Source organism: Pristiophorus japonicus, chromosome 3, assembly GCF_044704955.1.
Source record: "Pristiophorus japonicus isolate sPriJap1 chromosome 3, sPriJap1.hap1, whole genome shotgun sequence".
Taxonomy (NCBI): Eukaryota; Metazoa; Chordata; class Chondrichthyes; family Pristiophoridae; genus Pristiophorus; species Pristiophorus japonicus.
The window spans coordinates 25,190,447-25,206,800 of NC_091979.1; the positions used below are offsets into that span (position 1 = coordinate 25,190,447).

The window sequence follows — 16,354 nt, forward strand, 5'->3', positions numbered from 1 at the left end:
GCAAGAATGTCCTTCCTCAAGTTAGGAGACCAAAACTGTACACAATACTCCAGGTGTGGCCTCACCAAGGCCCTGTACAACTGTAGCAACACCTCCCTGCCCCTGTATTCAAATCCCCTCGCTATGAAGGCCAACATGCCATTTGCTTTCTTAACCGCCTGCTGTACCTGCATGCCAACCTTCAATGACTGATGTACCATGACACCCAGGTCTCGTTGCACCTTCCCTTTTCCTAATCTGTCACCATTCAGATAATAGTCTGTCTCTCTGTTTTTACCACCAAAGTGGATAACCTCACATTTATCCACATTATACTTCATCTGCCATGCATTTGCCCACTCACCTAACCTATCCAAGTCACTCTGCAGCCTAATAGCATCCTCCTCGCAGCTCACACTGCCACCCAACTTAGTATCATCCGCAAATTTGGAGATACTGCATTTAATCCCCTCGTCTAAATCATTAATGTACAATGTAAACAGCTGGGGCCCCAGCACAGAACCTTGCGGCACTCCACTGGTCACTGCCTGCCATTCTGAAAAGTACCCGTTTACTCCTACTCTTTGCTTCCTGTCTGACAACCAGTTCTCAATCCACGTCAGCACACTACCCCCAATCCCATGTGCTTTAACTTTGCACATTAATCTCTTGTGTGGGACCTTGTCGAAAGCCTTCTGAAAGTCCAAATATACCACATCAACTGGTTCTCCTTTGTCCACTTTACTGGAAACATCCTCAAAAAATTCCAGAAGATTTGTCAAGCATGATTTCCCTTTCACAAATCCATGCTGACTTGGACCTATCATGTCACCATTTTCCAGATGCACTGCTATGACATCCTTAATAATTGATTCCATCATTTTACCCACTACTGAGGTCAGGCTGACCGGTCTATAATTCCCTGTTTTCTCTCTCCCTCCTTTTTTAAAAAGTGGGGTTACATTGGCTACCCTCTACTCCATCTTCCTGAATTCCGAGGGACTGCCTATGATGGGTTTGTGGGGCATTGCTGTGAACAAATTGGCTGCTGCGTTTCCTACAGCAGTGATTACACTTAAGTACTTAAATAGCAGTAAAGCATTTTGGGACTGATGAAGCTATTTGCACTAGAAAAATACTTAGATAGGCTCTCCACAATCACATGACCTGTTTGCTGATTGGTCCCCTTGGAGTATAAGCCACACCCAGAAGTTTCTCTGGAATGTAATTGAAACTGCCCAGCCCAAGTTTGCAGTGACTTTGCAAAGTGTAATGTGCAATGTGTGCCATTCTGACTTCAGACCCCAGACAGGGTAGACCACCCCCAATAGACTGGACATTGTGTATGAGTCACAGATTGTTAACCGGTTAATTGGGTATGAGTGAATCGTGACAAATGGCGTGACTTGGATTTCATCCATCATCATCGGCAGTCCTTCGTATCGAGGATGACTTGCTTCCACACCAAAAAGGGAAGAGTTCACAGGAGTTTCAATGAAGGACCCAATATTCCAGATCCCGAACGACATGCTGAAGGGTGGAGGATGTCTGCGTGGATTTTTTTAACGTGGGGTGGCCGTTGCACACCAGCCACCACACGGGCTTGGCCGAGTTAGATCTTAGTCCAGTGGCAAGGATTAACCAAGACGACTGGAGACCAGCAGCTCTGCGCGGACTTAGTGCGCGCACATATCGCAGTGTGGGCTGGCCCGTGCTGCCCCAGGGCCCTCGCCTCTTCTGGGCCCCAAACTCATCTCTCCACGATCACTCGTCGCTCCTGTGCCCCGACCTCGCCACTCCTGCTGTACCTGCCCACGCTCCAATCAGCGACCTGGATGACATCCAATCGAGTCGGCCCCATCACAGCCGTTGCTCTCCCACACGTGCTTAACCTTTAGCAGGACCATTAGCAGGTCAGGGCCTTCAAAGTTACTTGAACTGTCCAGCCCAAGTTCGTATTGACTTTGCAAAGTGTAATTTGAGCCATTCTGACTCCAGACAGACCCACCCCCATCCTAGCCCAACTTCCTGAACTTATCCCCCTGCCCCCATAGATGGAGCATTGTGTGTGGGTCAGATTGTTAACAGGTTTATTGGGTATGTCCAATTGGTGCATGCGCAGGATGCACAAAACTAGTGCAAATAGTAGCTCTATTTTGGGATGTCCTAAGGTTGAGAGGTGTTATATAAATGTAAATTCCTAATTGCCTGCTATCCCTTACTAGATCATAGATCTCTGTTAACCCCGTGCTGCAAGTTTTAGATGTCTGCTCACCCCATGTTCCAAGCAAGTTTTGGTGCAAACAAATTCACAGCTGTTACAGGCAGCCCTCATGTTTAGACAATGCAGTAGTTAGAAACATAGAAAATAGGTGCAGGAGTAGGCCATTCGGCCCTTCTAGCCTGCACCGCCATTCAAGGAGTTCATGGCTGAACATGCAACTTCAGTACCCCCTTCCCGCTTTCTCGCCATATCCCTTGATCCCCCTAGTAGTAAGGACTTCATCTATAGTTCTCCAAGTTCCACTTAAGGCCATGTTTCCATTTCAGATTTTCAACAACTGCCCAAATTCATGCCTTAATCCACTTGTGACATGTGCTATAAACCTCACCCATGTGAATTTGGTAGTTGTTGCTTAGACTATTGGCCCAGAGGTTAACATAAGCAGGAGTAGGCCATTTGGCCCTTCGAGCCTGCTCCATCTGCCATTCAGTAAGATCATAGCCTCAACTCCTTTCCTGCCTGCTCCCCATAACCCTTCACCCCCTTATTCAAAAATCTGTGTGTCTCTACCTTAAATATATTCAATGTCCCAGCCTCCACAACACTGGGGTAGAGAATTTAATGGGGACACCAAAAAATCTGCAAAAGGACATCGACAGGCTCAGTGAGTGGGCAAAAGTTTGGCAGATGGAGTATTATCGAAATGTATATTGAGGGGGCTTGACAAGGTGGATGCAGAGAGGATGTTTCCACTGATGGAGACTAGAACTAGAGGGCATAATCTTAGAATAAGGGGCCTCCCATTTAAAACAGATGAGAAATTTCTCAGAGGGTTGTAAATCTGTGAAATTTGCTGCCTCAGAGCTGTGGAAGCTGGGACATTGTCTATTTCTGTCTTAAATTTATTCAGTTTCTTAAACGATAAGGGGAGCCGGTGGGGAAGTGGAGCTGAGTCCATGACCAGATCAGCCATGATCTTATTGAATGGTGGAGCAGGCTCGAGGGGCCGTTTGGCCTACTCCTACTCCTATTGCTTATGTTCATTGGCTGTAAAGCACTGAGACATCCAGTGTTTGTGAAAGGCGCTATATAAATTTAAGTCAATCTTATTTCCTTCCCAGTCATTCCTTAAATCTCAGACTGGACTAGCAGTCTGTCGCCTTAACTTAATGGCAGGGCGAGAGCATCTGGGACTTTATCAGTTCGTACCTCCAGGGCAAAATGTGAGGAAGTGTGAAGGAAGAGTGAGATGCTGCTCTCCAGCAAAATCCGGGCCATTTCAAAATGATATTAAAAGCTGGTGAATTTCCAAGCAGTGTCCAGTCTACTCAACGCAGGCAGCATTGGAGAGCCACAGCACTTTTAACAACTTCAGGTAAAACTGCACACTGAGCAGATAAACATCTCAATATTTATTTTCTGATAAGCACCTTACTTCCCAAAATAGAAAACGGGAAACCAGATCGAAAACGGGAAACCAGATCAAAAACGGTACATGTTGCTCGAGATCTGCACTTTCATTTGCTCCCTGGACAGGGGGCGCAGAGCGGGAGAGATTGCCAATGATGGTGAACTGGCTTTACAAGCCCAGCTTGGTCCTTCTCCAGTGTCTCCTCTTGGAGTTGTACCTGTACGTGCAAGAAACAGAAGCGATAAAGGCTGATTGTCTTTTAGCTCTTTCCAAATTCAACTACCTATACAAGCAGAAAGTAATTCTCGAGCAAATTTTGGACACTAACTTGCACGTTAGCTCAAGGCACTTGCAGTTTAAAAAAAAACGCACAGCAAGAAATGAACAGTTAACATTTAAGACTCGATGCAATTCTGGAAAGGAACATGTAGCTGTTATAACCAAATCTCACCACTGGGAGGCGAGATTGAATAGAATGCACTGACAGCCTTTGATCTCAGCAGGGTAAATGACAGCACATCACAGAAAGAAGCACTGCAATTGCAGACCTGCTTTTACAGGAATCGAGTGTTAAACACTTTTCATTCACATGACCAACACGGTGGCAGATGCCTGTTCACAAGGGTAAGATGTCGCCACGCCTAAACCAAAAATTCATCACAAGCTGCCATTCATATTTCTTCATAAGACTGACAGTTTAGTCCAGCTGGGCTTTTGTATTTGTAAAAGCAAGGCCCAGATATCAAACCTGTAACGCAGACATCAGTTACAATTCACTCCTTGCACAAAACTCTAGCTAGTTTTATTCTACCTAAGCTAGCACCATCAAGTCCCCATGCGCAGGTCTCTAAGCAGTCAGCAGCAAGTCAAAAGGTAATTCTATCCCATTTGCAAAGACCAGCTGCCAAAATCCAGTTCCTGTAATTAAAAAAGGCACTCTTCACAACGAGCGGGCTGTGCAAGACCTATGCAGTAGGAACTGGCCGCCCAGCACAATATAAAAGCAGTTCTGATGATGAAGGGTCATCGACCTGAAACCTTAGCTCCGCTTCTCTCTCAGATGTTGCCGGACCTGCGGAATGTTTTCAGCGGTTTCAGTTTTTATTTCAGAGTTCCAGCAGTAGTTTGATAAAAGCAGCCGTAACTCCTCAAACGGCTCCCAGCTTATGTTATCCTGTTGTGCAGCCCAGGATGCTCACTCCAGGTTCAAGCAACATTTTAAGGTAGACAGTACAAGGGGCAAAGTACTGGTTACAGAGCACCCTCAAATTGCTGCAATTAGTGGCAGAGGGGGGAGTGGTCTATTCCCATCAATTCACTTTCTATTGGATTTGAGCCTTGAATGAACAGTGGATCGCCCCTATTTATCACACACACCATCATGCTCAGTTACTCCAGTTCTCCACCCCCCCGCCCCAGACTCTCTTTTCTCCTTCCTCCCGCTTAGACTCTCTCTTTCCTCCTCTCCCCACTCCTTTCTCTCTCTCTCTCTCTTTCCCCTCCCCACCCACAAGGAAGAGTCATTAGTTGCCATTTGATTGCTGATATTTGAGCCGGACCCTCCAGACTTTTAGCAAAAGAACTCCTCACAAGCGACACGGCGAGGACAATGAATGCAGTCACCATCCTCCGGACTACAGACTGGATACACATTGTACCCCATTTTGGCCACGGTTCCTCCACTCAGGAGGTGCAGAGCTTTAAGCTGCCAGCCCCTCACTATAACCCAATGGTGGGGGGCACCAGTCTCTCACTATAACCCAATGGTGGGGGGCACCAGTCTCACTATAACCCAATGGTGGGGGGCACCAGTCTCACTAACACAATGGTGGGGGGGCATCAGTCTCTCACTGTAACCCAATGGTGGGGGGGGCATCAGTCTCTCACTGTAACCCAATGATGGGCACAGCCCCTCACTGTAACCCAATGATGGGGGGCACTACTGTCTGAGGGGAGTGTTCTCATAGTCAGCCTCCAGTTAACCCATTCCAGTAGCTCCACTCCCCTCCTCTAGACTGAGTTCCCTTCCCTCATCAGTTACAGAAAGGGAAATTGCCTTCCAGTAAGTTACACAGGTCCAACTCCCAACACACTGCGGGCTTACTCAGCGTGAACTGCTTAACCCAGGCAGGACAAGAAAGAAGCTTTGGCAAGAGGTGATCTGTGGATGCTGCCTCACCTCCTCCCCACCCCCTTTTGGCACAAGTTAACTTCACAGCTTGGTTCTCGATCTCACCCATGGGCTGATGGCCAACCTTCTGTTGCATGTCCAGGGAGTTCCAAACCATATACAAGCTCTGTGCAGAGAAGACCCACACTGATCACAAGCTGTGAGCGCGATAAACTACAGGAGGAGCAATGCTCTCAAAAGCTTGTGATTAGTGGAGGGGACATAGAAACAGCAGTACTTCTCTTTCTTCCTTCAAGACACTCCTTAAAACCCAACTCTTTGACCAAGCTTTTGGTCACCTGCGCTAATTTCTACGTCTGCAGCTCGGTGACAATTTTTTTAAATCTCTCAATACACCTTGGGACGTTTCACTATGTTGAAGGCGCTATATAAATACACTGTGTTGTTGTAGGCCACTCAGCCCCTTGAGCCTGTTCGACCAGTGAGACGGTAGCCAAACTGGAGCCTAACTCCATCCACCGACCGTGACTCCATATCCTTTTATACCCTTGTCGAGCAAAAGGCGACCGATCTCAGATGTAAAATGATGGCATTTATTAAGCCATAATTTGGTAGATGAGGGGGAGATTTGACAGGTGTTTGCGCTTTAACAAGGGCTGACTGAAATAGTTGTAGTTTTAAATGGAGGCGTTTAGGCTGAATTTCAACTATTGTAGTTATTTAGTATCACACCTCATTGTAGTTCCTTGTTGAATGACATTTTATTCATACAAACTAAAAACAACAAAGGTTAATAAGTGAGTGGGCAAAGATTTGGCAGATGGGGTTACAATGTGGGAAAATGTGAGTTTATCCACTTTGGTAGCAAGAATAGAAAAGCAGAATATTATTTAAATGGAGAGACTACAGAATGCTGCGGTACAGAGGGACCTGGGGGGTCCTTGTACATGAAACACAAAAACATGCAGGTACAGCAAGTAATCAGGAAGGCAAATGGGATGCTGGCCTTTACTGCAAGGGGGATGGAGTATAAAAGTAGGGAAGTCCTGCTACAACTGTACAAGGTATTGGTGAGACCACACCTAGAGTACTGCATACAGTTTTGGTCTCCTTACTGAAGGAGGTATATACCTGCATAGGCGGCATGTCAGAGGTTGATTCCTGAGAAGAAGGGGTTGTCTTTATGAGGAAAGGTTGGGCCTATACTCATTGGAGTTTAGAAGAATGAGAGGCGATCTTATTGAAACATAAGATTCTGAGGGGGCTTGACAGGGTAGATGCTGAGAGGATGTTTCTCCTCGCAGGGGAATCTAGAACTAGGGGGCATAGTTTCAGAATAAGGGGCCGCCCATTTAAGATGGAGATGAAGTGGAATTTCTTCTCTGAGGGCTGTGAATCTTTGGAATTCTCTACCCCAGAGAGCTGTGGAGGCTGGGTCATTGAATATATTTAAGGTGGAGATTGACAGATATTTGAATGATAAGGGAGTCAAGGGTTATGGGGAACAGGCAGGGAAGTGGAGTTGAAGCCAAGATCAGATCAGCCATGATCTTATTGAATGGCGGAGCAGGCTCGAGAGGCCAAATGGCCTACTTCTGCTCCTATTTCTTATGTTCTTAAATTCAAACCAGCCATCCAGGCTCTACTCAGACTTGACACCCCCAGTGCAGTGCTGAGGGAGTGCTGCACTGTCGAGGTGCAGTTTTCGGATGAGACGTTAAACCGAGGCTCCACCTGCTCTCAGGTGGACGTAAACGATCCCATGGCACTATTTCGAAGAAGAGCAGGGGAGTTATCTCCGGTATCCCAGCCAATATTTATCCCTCAAACATCACAGATTACCTAGTCATCATGACATTACTGTTTGTGGGACCTTGCTGTGCGCAAATTGGCTGCCACGCTTCTGACAATACAACAGTGACTATACTTCAAAAAATGCTTTATTGTAGGTGCACTTGGGGACGCTGTGAGGTCATGAAGAACACGATATGAATGCAAGTAAATCAAAGAATGACTAAAAAAGCAATAAAGGGAAGATAGATTACGAAGGTAAACTTGCGCAAAACATAAAAACAGATAGTAAAAGCTTTTACAGATATATAAAACGGAAAAGAGTGACTAAAGTAAATGTTGGTCCCTTAGAAGATGAAAGGGGGAAATTTAATAATGGGAAATGTGGAAATGGCTGAGACCTTAAACAATTATTTTGCTTCCGTCTTCACTGTGGAAGACACAAAAACCATGCCAAAAATTGCTGGTCATAGGAATGTGGGAAGGGAGGACCTTGAGATGATCACTATCACTAGGGAGGTAGTGCTGGACAGACTAATGGGATTGAAGGTAGACAAGTCCCCTGGTCCTGATGAAATGCATCCCAGGGTATTAAAAAAGATGGCGGAAGTTATAGCAGATGCCTTTGTTATAATCTACCAAAATTCTCTGGACTCTGGGGAGGTACCAGCGGATTGAAGAGCAGCTAATGTAACGCCTCTGTTTAAAGAAGGGGGGCAGGCAAAAGGCAGGTAACTATAGGCCGGTTAGTTTAACATCTGTAGTGGGGAAAATGCTTGAAACTATCATTAAGGAAGAAATAGCGGGACATCTGGATAGGAATAGTGCAATCAAGCAGACGCAGCATGGATTCATGAAAGGGAAATCATGTTTAACTAACTTACTGGAATTCTTTGAGGATATAACGAGCATGATGGATAGAGGTGTACCGATGGATGTGGTGTATTTAGATTTCCAAAAGGCATTCGATAAGGTGCCACACAAAAGGTTACTGCAGAAGATAAAGATACGCGGAGTCAGAGGAAATGTATTAGCATGGATAGAGAATTGGCTGGCGAACAGAAAGCAGAGAGTCAGAGGAAATGTATTAGCATGGATAGAGAATTGGCTGGCGAACAGAAAGCAGAGAGTCGGGATAAATGGGTTATTTTCCGGTTGGAAATCAGTGGTTAGTGGTGTGCCACAGGGATCAGTGCTGGGACCACAACTGTTTACAATATACATAGATGACCTAGAGGAGGGGACAGAGTGTAGTGCAACAAAATTTGCAGATGACACTAAGATTAGTGGGAAATCCCAAAAGGTTAGTTTGCAAGTGCAGCAGGTAATCAGGAAGGCAAATGGAATGTTGGCCTTCATTGCGAAAGGGATGGAGTACAAAAGCAGGGAGGTGTTGCTGCAACTGTATAAGGTATTGGTAAGGCCGCACCTGGAGCACTGCGTGAAGTTTTGGTCACCTTACTTAAGGAAGGATATACTGGCTTTGGAAGGGGTACAGAGACGATTCACTAGGCTGATTCGAGAAATGAGGGGGTTACCTTATGATGATAGATTGAGTAGACTGGGTCTTTACTTGTTGGAGTTCAGAAGGATGAGGGGTGATCTTATAGAAACATTTAAAATCATGAAAGGGATAGACAAGATAGAGGCAGAGAGGTTGTTTCCATTGGTGGGGGAGACTAGAACTAGGGGGCACAGCCTCAAAATACGGAGGAGCCAATTTAAAACCGAGTTGAGAAGGAATTTCTTCTCCCAGAGGGTTGTGAATCTGTGGAATTCTCTGCCCAAGGAAGCAGTTGAGGCTGGCTCACTGAATTTTTTCAAGTCAAAGATAGATAGATTTTTAAGCAATAAGGGAATTAAGGGTTATGGGGAGAGGGCGGGTAAGTGGAGCTGAGTCCACGACCATATCAGCCATGATCTTATTGAATGGCGGAGCAGGCTCGAGGGGCTAGATGGCCTACTCCTGTTCCTAATTCTTATGTTCCTTTTCAATTCTTATGTTCTTATGTTCCTTTTCACGCCCTGGGTCGCCCTCCCTACACCCTTCCCTTGCCACTTGTTCCCGACAAGTGGCCTCAAAGACTTTCTTCAATTGTCCTTCAGTCACCTCTCCCATTCTTTTACAATTTCTACAGTCTGTTCCATTAAGCACCTTGGGATGTAACAGTGTATAGCTGTATACTAGACAGCAAACTTGAAATTTGGCCATGATTTTATTGGTGAGGCACACAATAAAAGTGAAATAAACTTGTCAACTGGTAGTTAAATCGGTTTTAATGCAGCTCTTCAGTGGCCTTTGTAAACATAGTGTTATATACAAATTTTGTCAGAATCAGTTCAAATTGGGATTTTTGTCAAGCTTAAGTAAGTACTTTAAAGACCATTGACTTTCATACACCACTCAAAGCCTTTCAATTGGGTGACATCAACGCGAGTTAATAATGTCATGTTTGTAAGTCAATGTTGTACAAATCATTTTGTGTTTTAGGTTTCAAATGTTTTAATTTAACACTTCATAACATTTATTTTGATAAATTTGCTAAACATTGGGAGGAATTTCACTCAGAAGTTTCTTCTGCCTGGAGTTAGCATTCCTTATTGGTATATCCATGCTCTGCATGGTCATGACATTTTTATTTTATATTTTCTTTGGCAGTTCTCTCGATTTTCAATTTATGATTATTAGCTGATTTAATTATTTGCATACATAATTATTTACATAAATCTGTGGAATTCACTGCCTCAGAGCTGTGGAAGCTGGGACATTGAATAAATTTAAGACAGAAATAGACAGTTTCTTAAAAGATAGAGGGATAAGGGGTTATGGGGAGCAGGCAGGGAAGTGGACCCGAGTCCATGATCAGATCAGCCATGATCTTAGTAAATGGTGGAGCAGGCTCAAGGGGCCACATGACCTACTCCTGCTCCTATTTCTTATGTTAAAGGTGCTGTACTAGTGCATGTTACTATTATACAATCATTCCTGGACAGCTATGAAGCAGTTTCCAGTGGGATGTGAGAAGTACAATCCTAGAGTTAGGCCCAATCACTCTGGGACCGTCTCTCTTCCCTCCACCCCTTTAAGAAAATCCTCTCAACCCATTCACGGTTGGCACCACACGGTGTATAACTCAAACTGTCTATCGGTTAAAGCTTCCTGGATGGGAGAGGAGCTCCGTGCCCGCTCTCACATGAATTCAGCATTCACTTCTGAGAGTTTAGATTCAGAGCTCCCAAACGGCAATAGGATAATAACCAGATAATCTGTTTTTATGTTATGTTGGTTCAGGGATAAACGTTGGCCCAGGACATTGGGGAGAGCTCCCCTGCTCTTCTTCAAATAGTGCCATAGGATCTTTTAGGTTCACTTGAGAGGGCAGATGCTTAACTTCTCCGACAGTGCAGCACTTCCTCGGTACTGCATTGAAGCGTCAGCCTAGATTTGTGCTCAAGTGCATATATAATATCTACACTTTTCCCAGTTAGAATCAGTAGGTAGAACTCTCACGTAGAGTCAGAAGTTTGTGGGTTCAAGTCCCACTCCAGGGACTTAAGCAGAAAGATCTAGGCTGACACTCCAGTACAACGCTGAGGCAGTGCTGCACTGTCCTTCGGATGAGACGTTAAACCGAGGCCCCATTTGCTCTCTCAGGTGGACGCAAGAGATCCCATGGCACCATTTCGAAGAGGAGCAGGGGAGTTATCCCCGGTGTCCTGGGGCCAATATTTATCCTCCAATCAACATCACTTAAAAAAAAAAATCATAATCTGGTCATTATCACCTTGCTGTGCGCAAATGAGCTGCCGCATTTCGTACATTACAACAGTGACTACACTTCAAAAAGTACTTCATTGGCTGTAAAGCGCTTTGGGATGTATTGAGGTTATGAAAGGCGCCATATAAGTGCACGCCTTTCATTCTTTAATGTAGGAAACACGGCAAGAAATTTGCGCACAGCAAGCTCCCGCAAATGGCGACGTGATAACGACCAGATAATGTGTTTTTTTAGTGATGTTGACTGAGGTATAAATATTGCCCCCAGGACACCGGGGATGGATAACTCTCTTGCTCTTCTTCGAAGTAGAGCCAGTGGGATCTATTACGACTACCTGAGAGTGTCAGCCTAAATATAAGATCATAAGAAATAGGAGCAGTAGGCAGCCATTTGGCCCCTCGAGCCTGCTCCGCCATTTGATAAGATCATGGGCTCAACTCCACTTCCCCGCTCGCTCCCCATAACCCTTGACTCCCTTATCGCTCAAAAATCTGTCTATATCCACCTTAAATATATCCACAGCTCTCTGCGGCAGAGAATTCCACAGATTTACAACCCTCCGAAGAAATTCCTCCTACAAACGGCCCCTTATTCTAAGACTATGTCTCCTAGTTTAGTTTCCCCTATGAGTGGAAATATCCTCTGCACCTTGTCGAGCCCCCTCATTATCTTATATGTTTTTTTCAGAATGGACTTTTCAGATTGGCAGGCAGTGACTAGTGGGGTACCGCAAGGTTCTGTGCTGGGGCCCCAGCTGTTTACACTGTACATTAATGATTTAGATGAGAGGATTAAATGTAGTATCTCCAAATTTGCGGATGACACTAAGTTGGGTGGCAGTGTGAGCTGCAAGGAGGATTCTATGAGGCTGCAGAGCGACTTGGATAGGTTAGGTGAGTGGGCAAATGCATGGCAGATGAAGTATAATGTGGATAAATATGAGGTTATCCACTTTGGTGGTAAAAACAGAGAGACAGACTATTATCTGAATGGTGACAGATTAGGAAAAGGGCAGGTGCAAAGAGACCTGGGTGTCATGGTACATCAGTCATTGAAGGTTGGCATGCAGGTACAGCAGGCGGTTAAGAAAGCAAATGGCATGTTGGCCTTCATAGCGAGGGGATTTGAGTACAAGGGCAGGGAGGTGTTGCTACAATTGTACAGGGCCTTGGTGAGGCCACACCTGGAGTATTGTGTACAGTTTTGGTCTCCTAACCTGAGGAAGGACATTCTTGCTATTGAGGGAGTGCAGCGAAGGTTCACCAGACTGATTCCCGGGATGGCGGGACTGACCTATCAAGAAAGACTGGATCAACTGGGCTTGTATTCACTGGAGTTCAGAAGAATGAGAGGGGACCTCATAGAAACGTTTAAAATTCTGACGGGGTTAGACAGGTTAGATGCAGGAAGAATGTTCCCAATGTTGGGGAAGTCCAGAACCAGGGGACACAGTCTAAGGATAAGGGGGAAGCCATTTAGGACCGAGATGAGGAGGAATTTCTTCACCCAGAGAGTGGTGAACCTGTGGAATTCTCTACCACAGAAAGTTGTTGAGGCCAATTCACTAAATATATTCAAAAAGGAGTTAGATGAAGTCCTTACTACTAGGGGAATCAAGGGGTATGGTGAGAAAGCAGGAATGGGTTATTAAGTTGCATGTTCAGCCATGAACTCATTGAATGGCGGTGCAGGCTAGAAGGGCCGAATGGCCTACTCCTGCACCTATTTTCTATGTTTCTATGATAAGGTCGCGTCTCATTCTTCTGAACTCCAATGTGTATAGGCCCAACCTACTCAACCTATCTTCATAAGTCAACCCCCTCATCTCCAGAAACAACCGAGTGAACCTTCTCTGAACAGCCTCCAACGCAAGTATATCCTTTTTTAAATACGGAGAGCAAAACTGTACGCAGTACTCCAGGTGTGGCCTCACCAATACCCTGTACAGTTGTAGCAGGACTTCCCCAGTTTTGCACTCTATCCCCCTTGCAGTCAAGGCCAACATTTCATTTGCCTTCCTGATAACTTGCTGTACCTGCACACTCACTTTTTGTGTTTCCCTCTGTACTGCAACAATTTGCAATTTTTCTTCAGTTAGATTATAATTTGCTTTTCTATTTTTTTCTGCCAAAGTGGATAACCTCACATTTTCCCACATTATACCCCATATGCCAAATGTTTGCCCACTCACTCAGCCTGTCTATATCCCGTTGCAGATATTATGTTGTCCTCCTCACAATATATTATTGCTTTCCCCAGTGGGAATCACAGTGCGCTTCCAGCAGGAGCCTGCAGTGATGAGACACAGTGTGAAGCTGCAGCCTGGGGCTGTGCTCACCTGATCTTGTTGCCAGTCTTCATGCGGATCCATTGAGGGATTGGCCGGTTCTGCTTCATCTTCTTGGCGAGGAAGCGCTTGATCCTGAAGGTCTTGTGTGACGGCTGCGACAAAAACAAAATAAGCGATTAACAGCCAAGAAAACAATACAAGAGCATAAGAAATAGGAACAGGAGTAGGCCATTTGGCCCCTCGAGTTTGCTCCGGCATTCAATAAGATCACGGACGATCCGATCATGGACTCAGGTCCACTTCCCTGCCTGCTTTCCATAACCCCTTATCGGTTAAGAAACTGTCTATCTCTGTCTTAAATTTGCTCAATGTCCCAGCTACCACAGCTCTCTGAGGCAGCAAAGCGAATTCCACAGATTTACAAACCTCCTCCTTGTCAAGCATGACCTCACACACTCCAACATTATACTCCATCTGCCAAATTTTTGCCCACTCACTTAGCCTGTATGTCCTTTTGCAGATTTTTTGTGTCCTCCTCACAGATTGCTTTTCCTCCCATCTTTGTATCGTCAGCAAACTTGGCTACGTTGCACTCGGTCCCTTCTTCCAAGTCGTTAATATAGATTGTAAATAGTTGGGGTCCCAGCACTGATCCCTGCGGCACCCCACTAGTTACTGATTGCCAACCCGAGAATGAACCATTTATCCCGACGCTGTTTTCTGTTCATTAGTCAATCTTCTATCCATGCTAATATATTACCCCCAACCCCATGAACTTTGTTCTTCTGCAGTAACCTTTTATGTGGCACCTTGTCAATATATATATATATATATATATATATATCACCATAGGCGGTCCCTCGAAACGAGGATGACTCGCTTCCACGCCAAAAAGGAATGAGTGTTTCAACGGAGGACCCGATATTCCTGGTCCTGAACCACATGTTGAAGGGTGGAAGATGCTTGTGCTTGAATTTTTTTAACGTGTGGTGGCCGTTGCACACCAGGCACCACACGGGTTTGACAGAGTTAGGTCTTGGTCCAGTGGCCATGACTAACTGGAGACCAGCTCTGCTGCACGGACCTAGTGCGCACACGTATCGCAGTGTGGGCTGGCCCGAGCTGCCCCTGGGCCCCAATCACATTGCGCTGCAATCTCTCGCCGCTCCTGCTGTACCTACTCACGCTCCAATCAGCAACTGCTATCAATACGGTCACGGACAAATGCATCATTCATAGCTAGGGGATTTGAGTATAGGAGCAGGGAGGTCTTGCTGTAGCTGTACCGGGCCTTGTTGAGGCCTCACGTGGAATAGTGTGTTCAGTTTTGGTCTCCTAATCTGAGGAAGGACATTCTTGCTATTGAGGGAATGCAGCGAAGGTTCACCAGACTGATTACCGGGATGGCTGGACTGACATACGAGGAGAGATTGGATCCACTGGGCCTTTATACACTGGCGTTTAGAAGGATGAGGGGGGATCTCATAGAAACATATAAAATTCCGATGGGATTGGACAGGTTAGATGCAGGAAGAATGTTCCAGATGTTGGGGAAGTCCAGAACCAGGGGTCACAGTCTAAGGATATACATACACTGACCCCCTATTAACAGCCAATATAATACTGACCCCCTATTAACAGCCAGTAAAATATATATATATACTGACCCCCTATTAACAGCCAATAAAATGACCCCCTATTAACAGCCAGCAAAATATATACTGACCCCCTATTAACAGCCAGTAAAATATATATATATACTGACCCCCTATCAACAGCCAGTAAAATATATATATATATATATATACTGACCCCCTATTAACAGCCAGTAAAATCTAAATATATATATACTGACCCCCTATTAACAGTCAGTAAAATATATATACATACTGACCCCCTATTAACAGCCAGTAAAATATATATATATATATATAACCCCCTATTAACAGTCAGTAAAATATATATACATACTGACCCCCTATTAACAGCCAGTAAAATATATATATATATACACTGACCCCCTATTAACAGCCAGTAATATATATATATATATACTGACCCCCTATTAACAGCCAGTAAAATATAAATATATATATATACTGACCCCCTATTAACAGTCAGTAAAATATATATACATACTGACCCCCTATTAACAGCCAGTAAAATATAAATATATATATATATATACACACTGACCCCCTATTAACAGCCAGTAAAATATATATATATATATACACTGACCCCTATGAAAGCCAGTAAAATATATATATATCTGACCCCCTATTAACAGCCAAGGAAACAATATATAAATTGACCCCTATCCACCCAGCGAGGCCCAGCCACAAGCCCTCCTGCCGCCTCCCACAGCACAACCAAAATTGGCGCTGCGATTTTAATCTTTAAAACGCCGACTTCCAATATCCGTCCACAACGCGGCGGGCAGCCTTCCTCCGCCGATGGGCCATGTCTATTCGGCTGCCGGCCCCCGCGATCGAGGCAGATGGCGATGGATTATCCTTCGCTCGCACTCACCATGGCTGCGGCTCCCACAACGGCGGATCGGGAAAGAGGGCGGAGCCTTGCCGCGGGTGGGGGTCAGAGGTCACATCCAGCCGGGGTCCTCCAAACCCTGGGTGGCCCCTCTAAAGCGGTGCCAGCTTAAAGTCAGAGTTCATCGCCCGGAAAAAAAAAAATCCTTGCCGCTCTGTCCCTCTCCCGGCTCGTTGTGTTTCACTCGGGCGCGTTGGAA

The 16,354-nt window shown here is 45.3% G+C and overlaps 1 protein-coding gene and 1 non-coding gene across 2 annotated transcripts; both read right to left on the minus strand.

Annotated features, from left to right (window-relative positions):
- Window positions 1-3,602: 3,602 nt before the first annotated feature.
- rpl39 (ribosomal protein L39) lies at window positions 3,603-16,244 on the minus strand. Its single transcript, XM_070875269.1, has 3 exons — window positions 16,138-16,244; window positions 13,654-13,757; window positions 3,603-3,831 (listed from the first exon to the last, which is right to left on the minus strand). Exons 1-3 carry the CDS (start codon window positions 16,138-16,140, stop codon window positions 3,783-3,785), a joined length of 156 nt encoding a protein of 51 aa, XP_070731370.1. The 5' UTR covers window positions 16,141-16,244; the 3' UTR covers window positions 3,603-3,782.
- Window positions 4,038-4,169, minus strand: LOC139260656 (small nucleolar RNA SNORA69). The gene has a single exon (XR_011592835.1). It is a non-coding gene; the product is annotated as a small nucleolar RNA SNORA69 (small nucleolar RNA).
- Window positions 16,245-16,354: the final 110 nt, after the last annotated feature.

Coding starts and splice junctions, on each gene's coding strand:
- rpl39 (XM_070875269.1), bottom strand. Junction 3,832..13,653: donor AAGACTGGCAACAAGATCAG/GTGAGCACAGCC, acceptor TTGCACGTACAG/GTACAACTCCAAGAGGAGAC.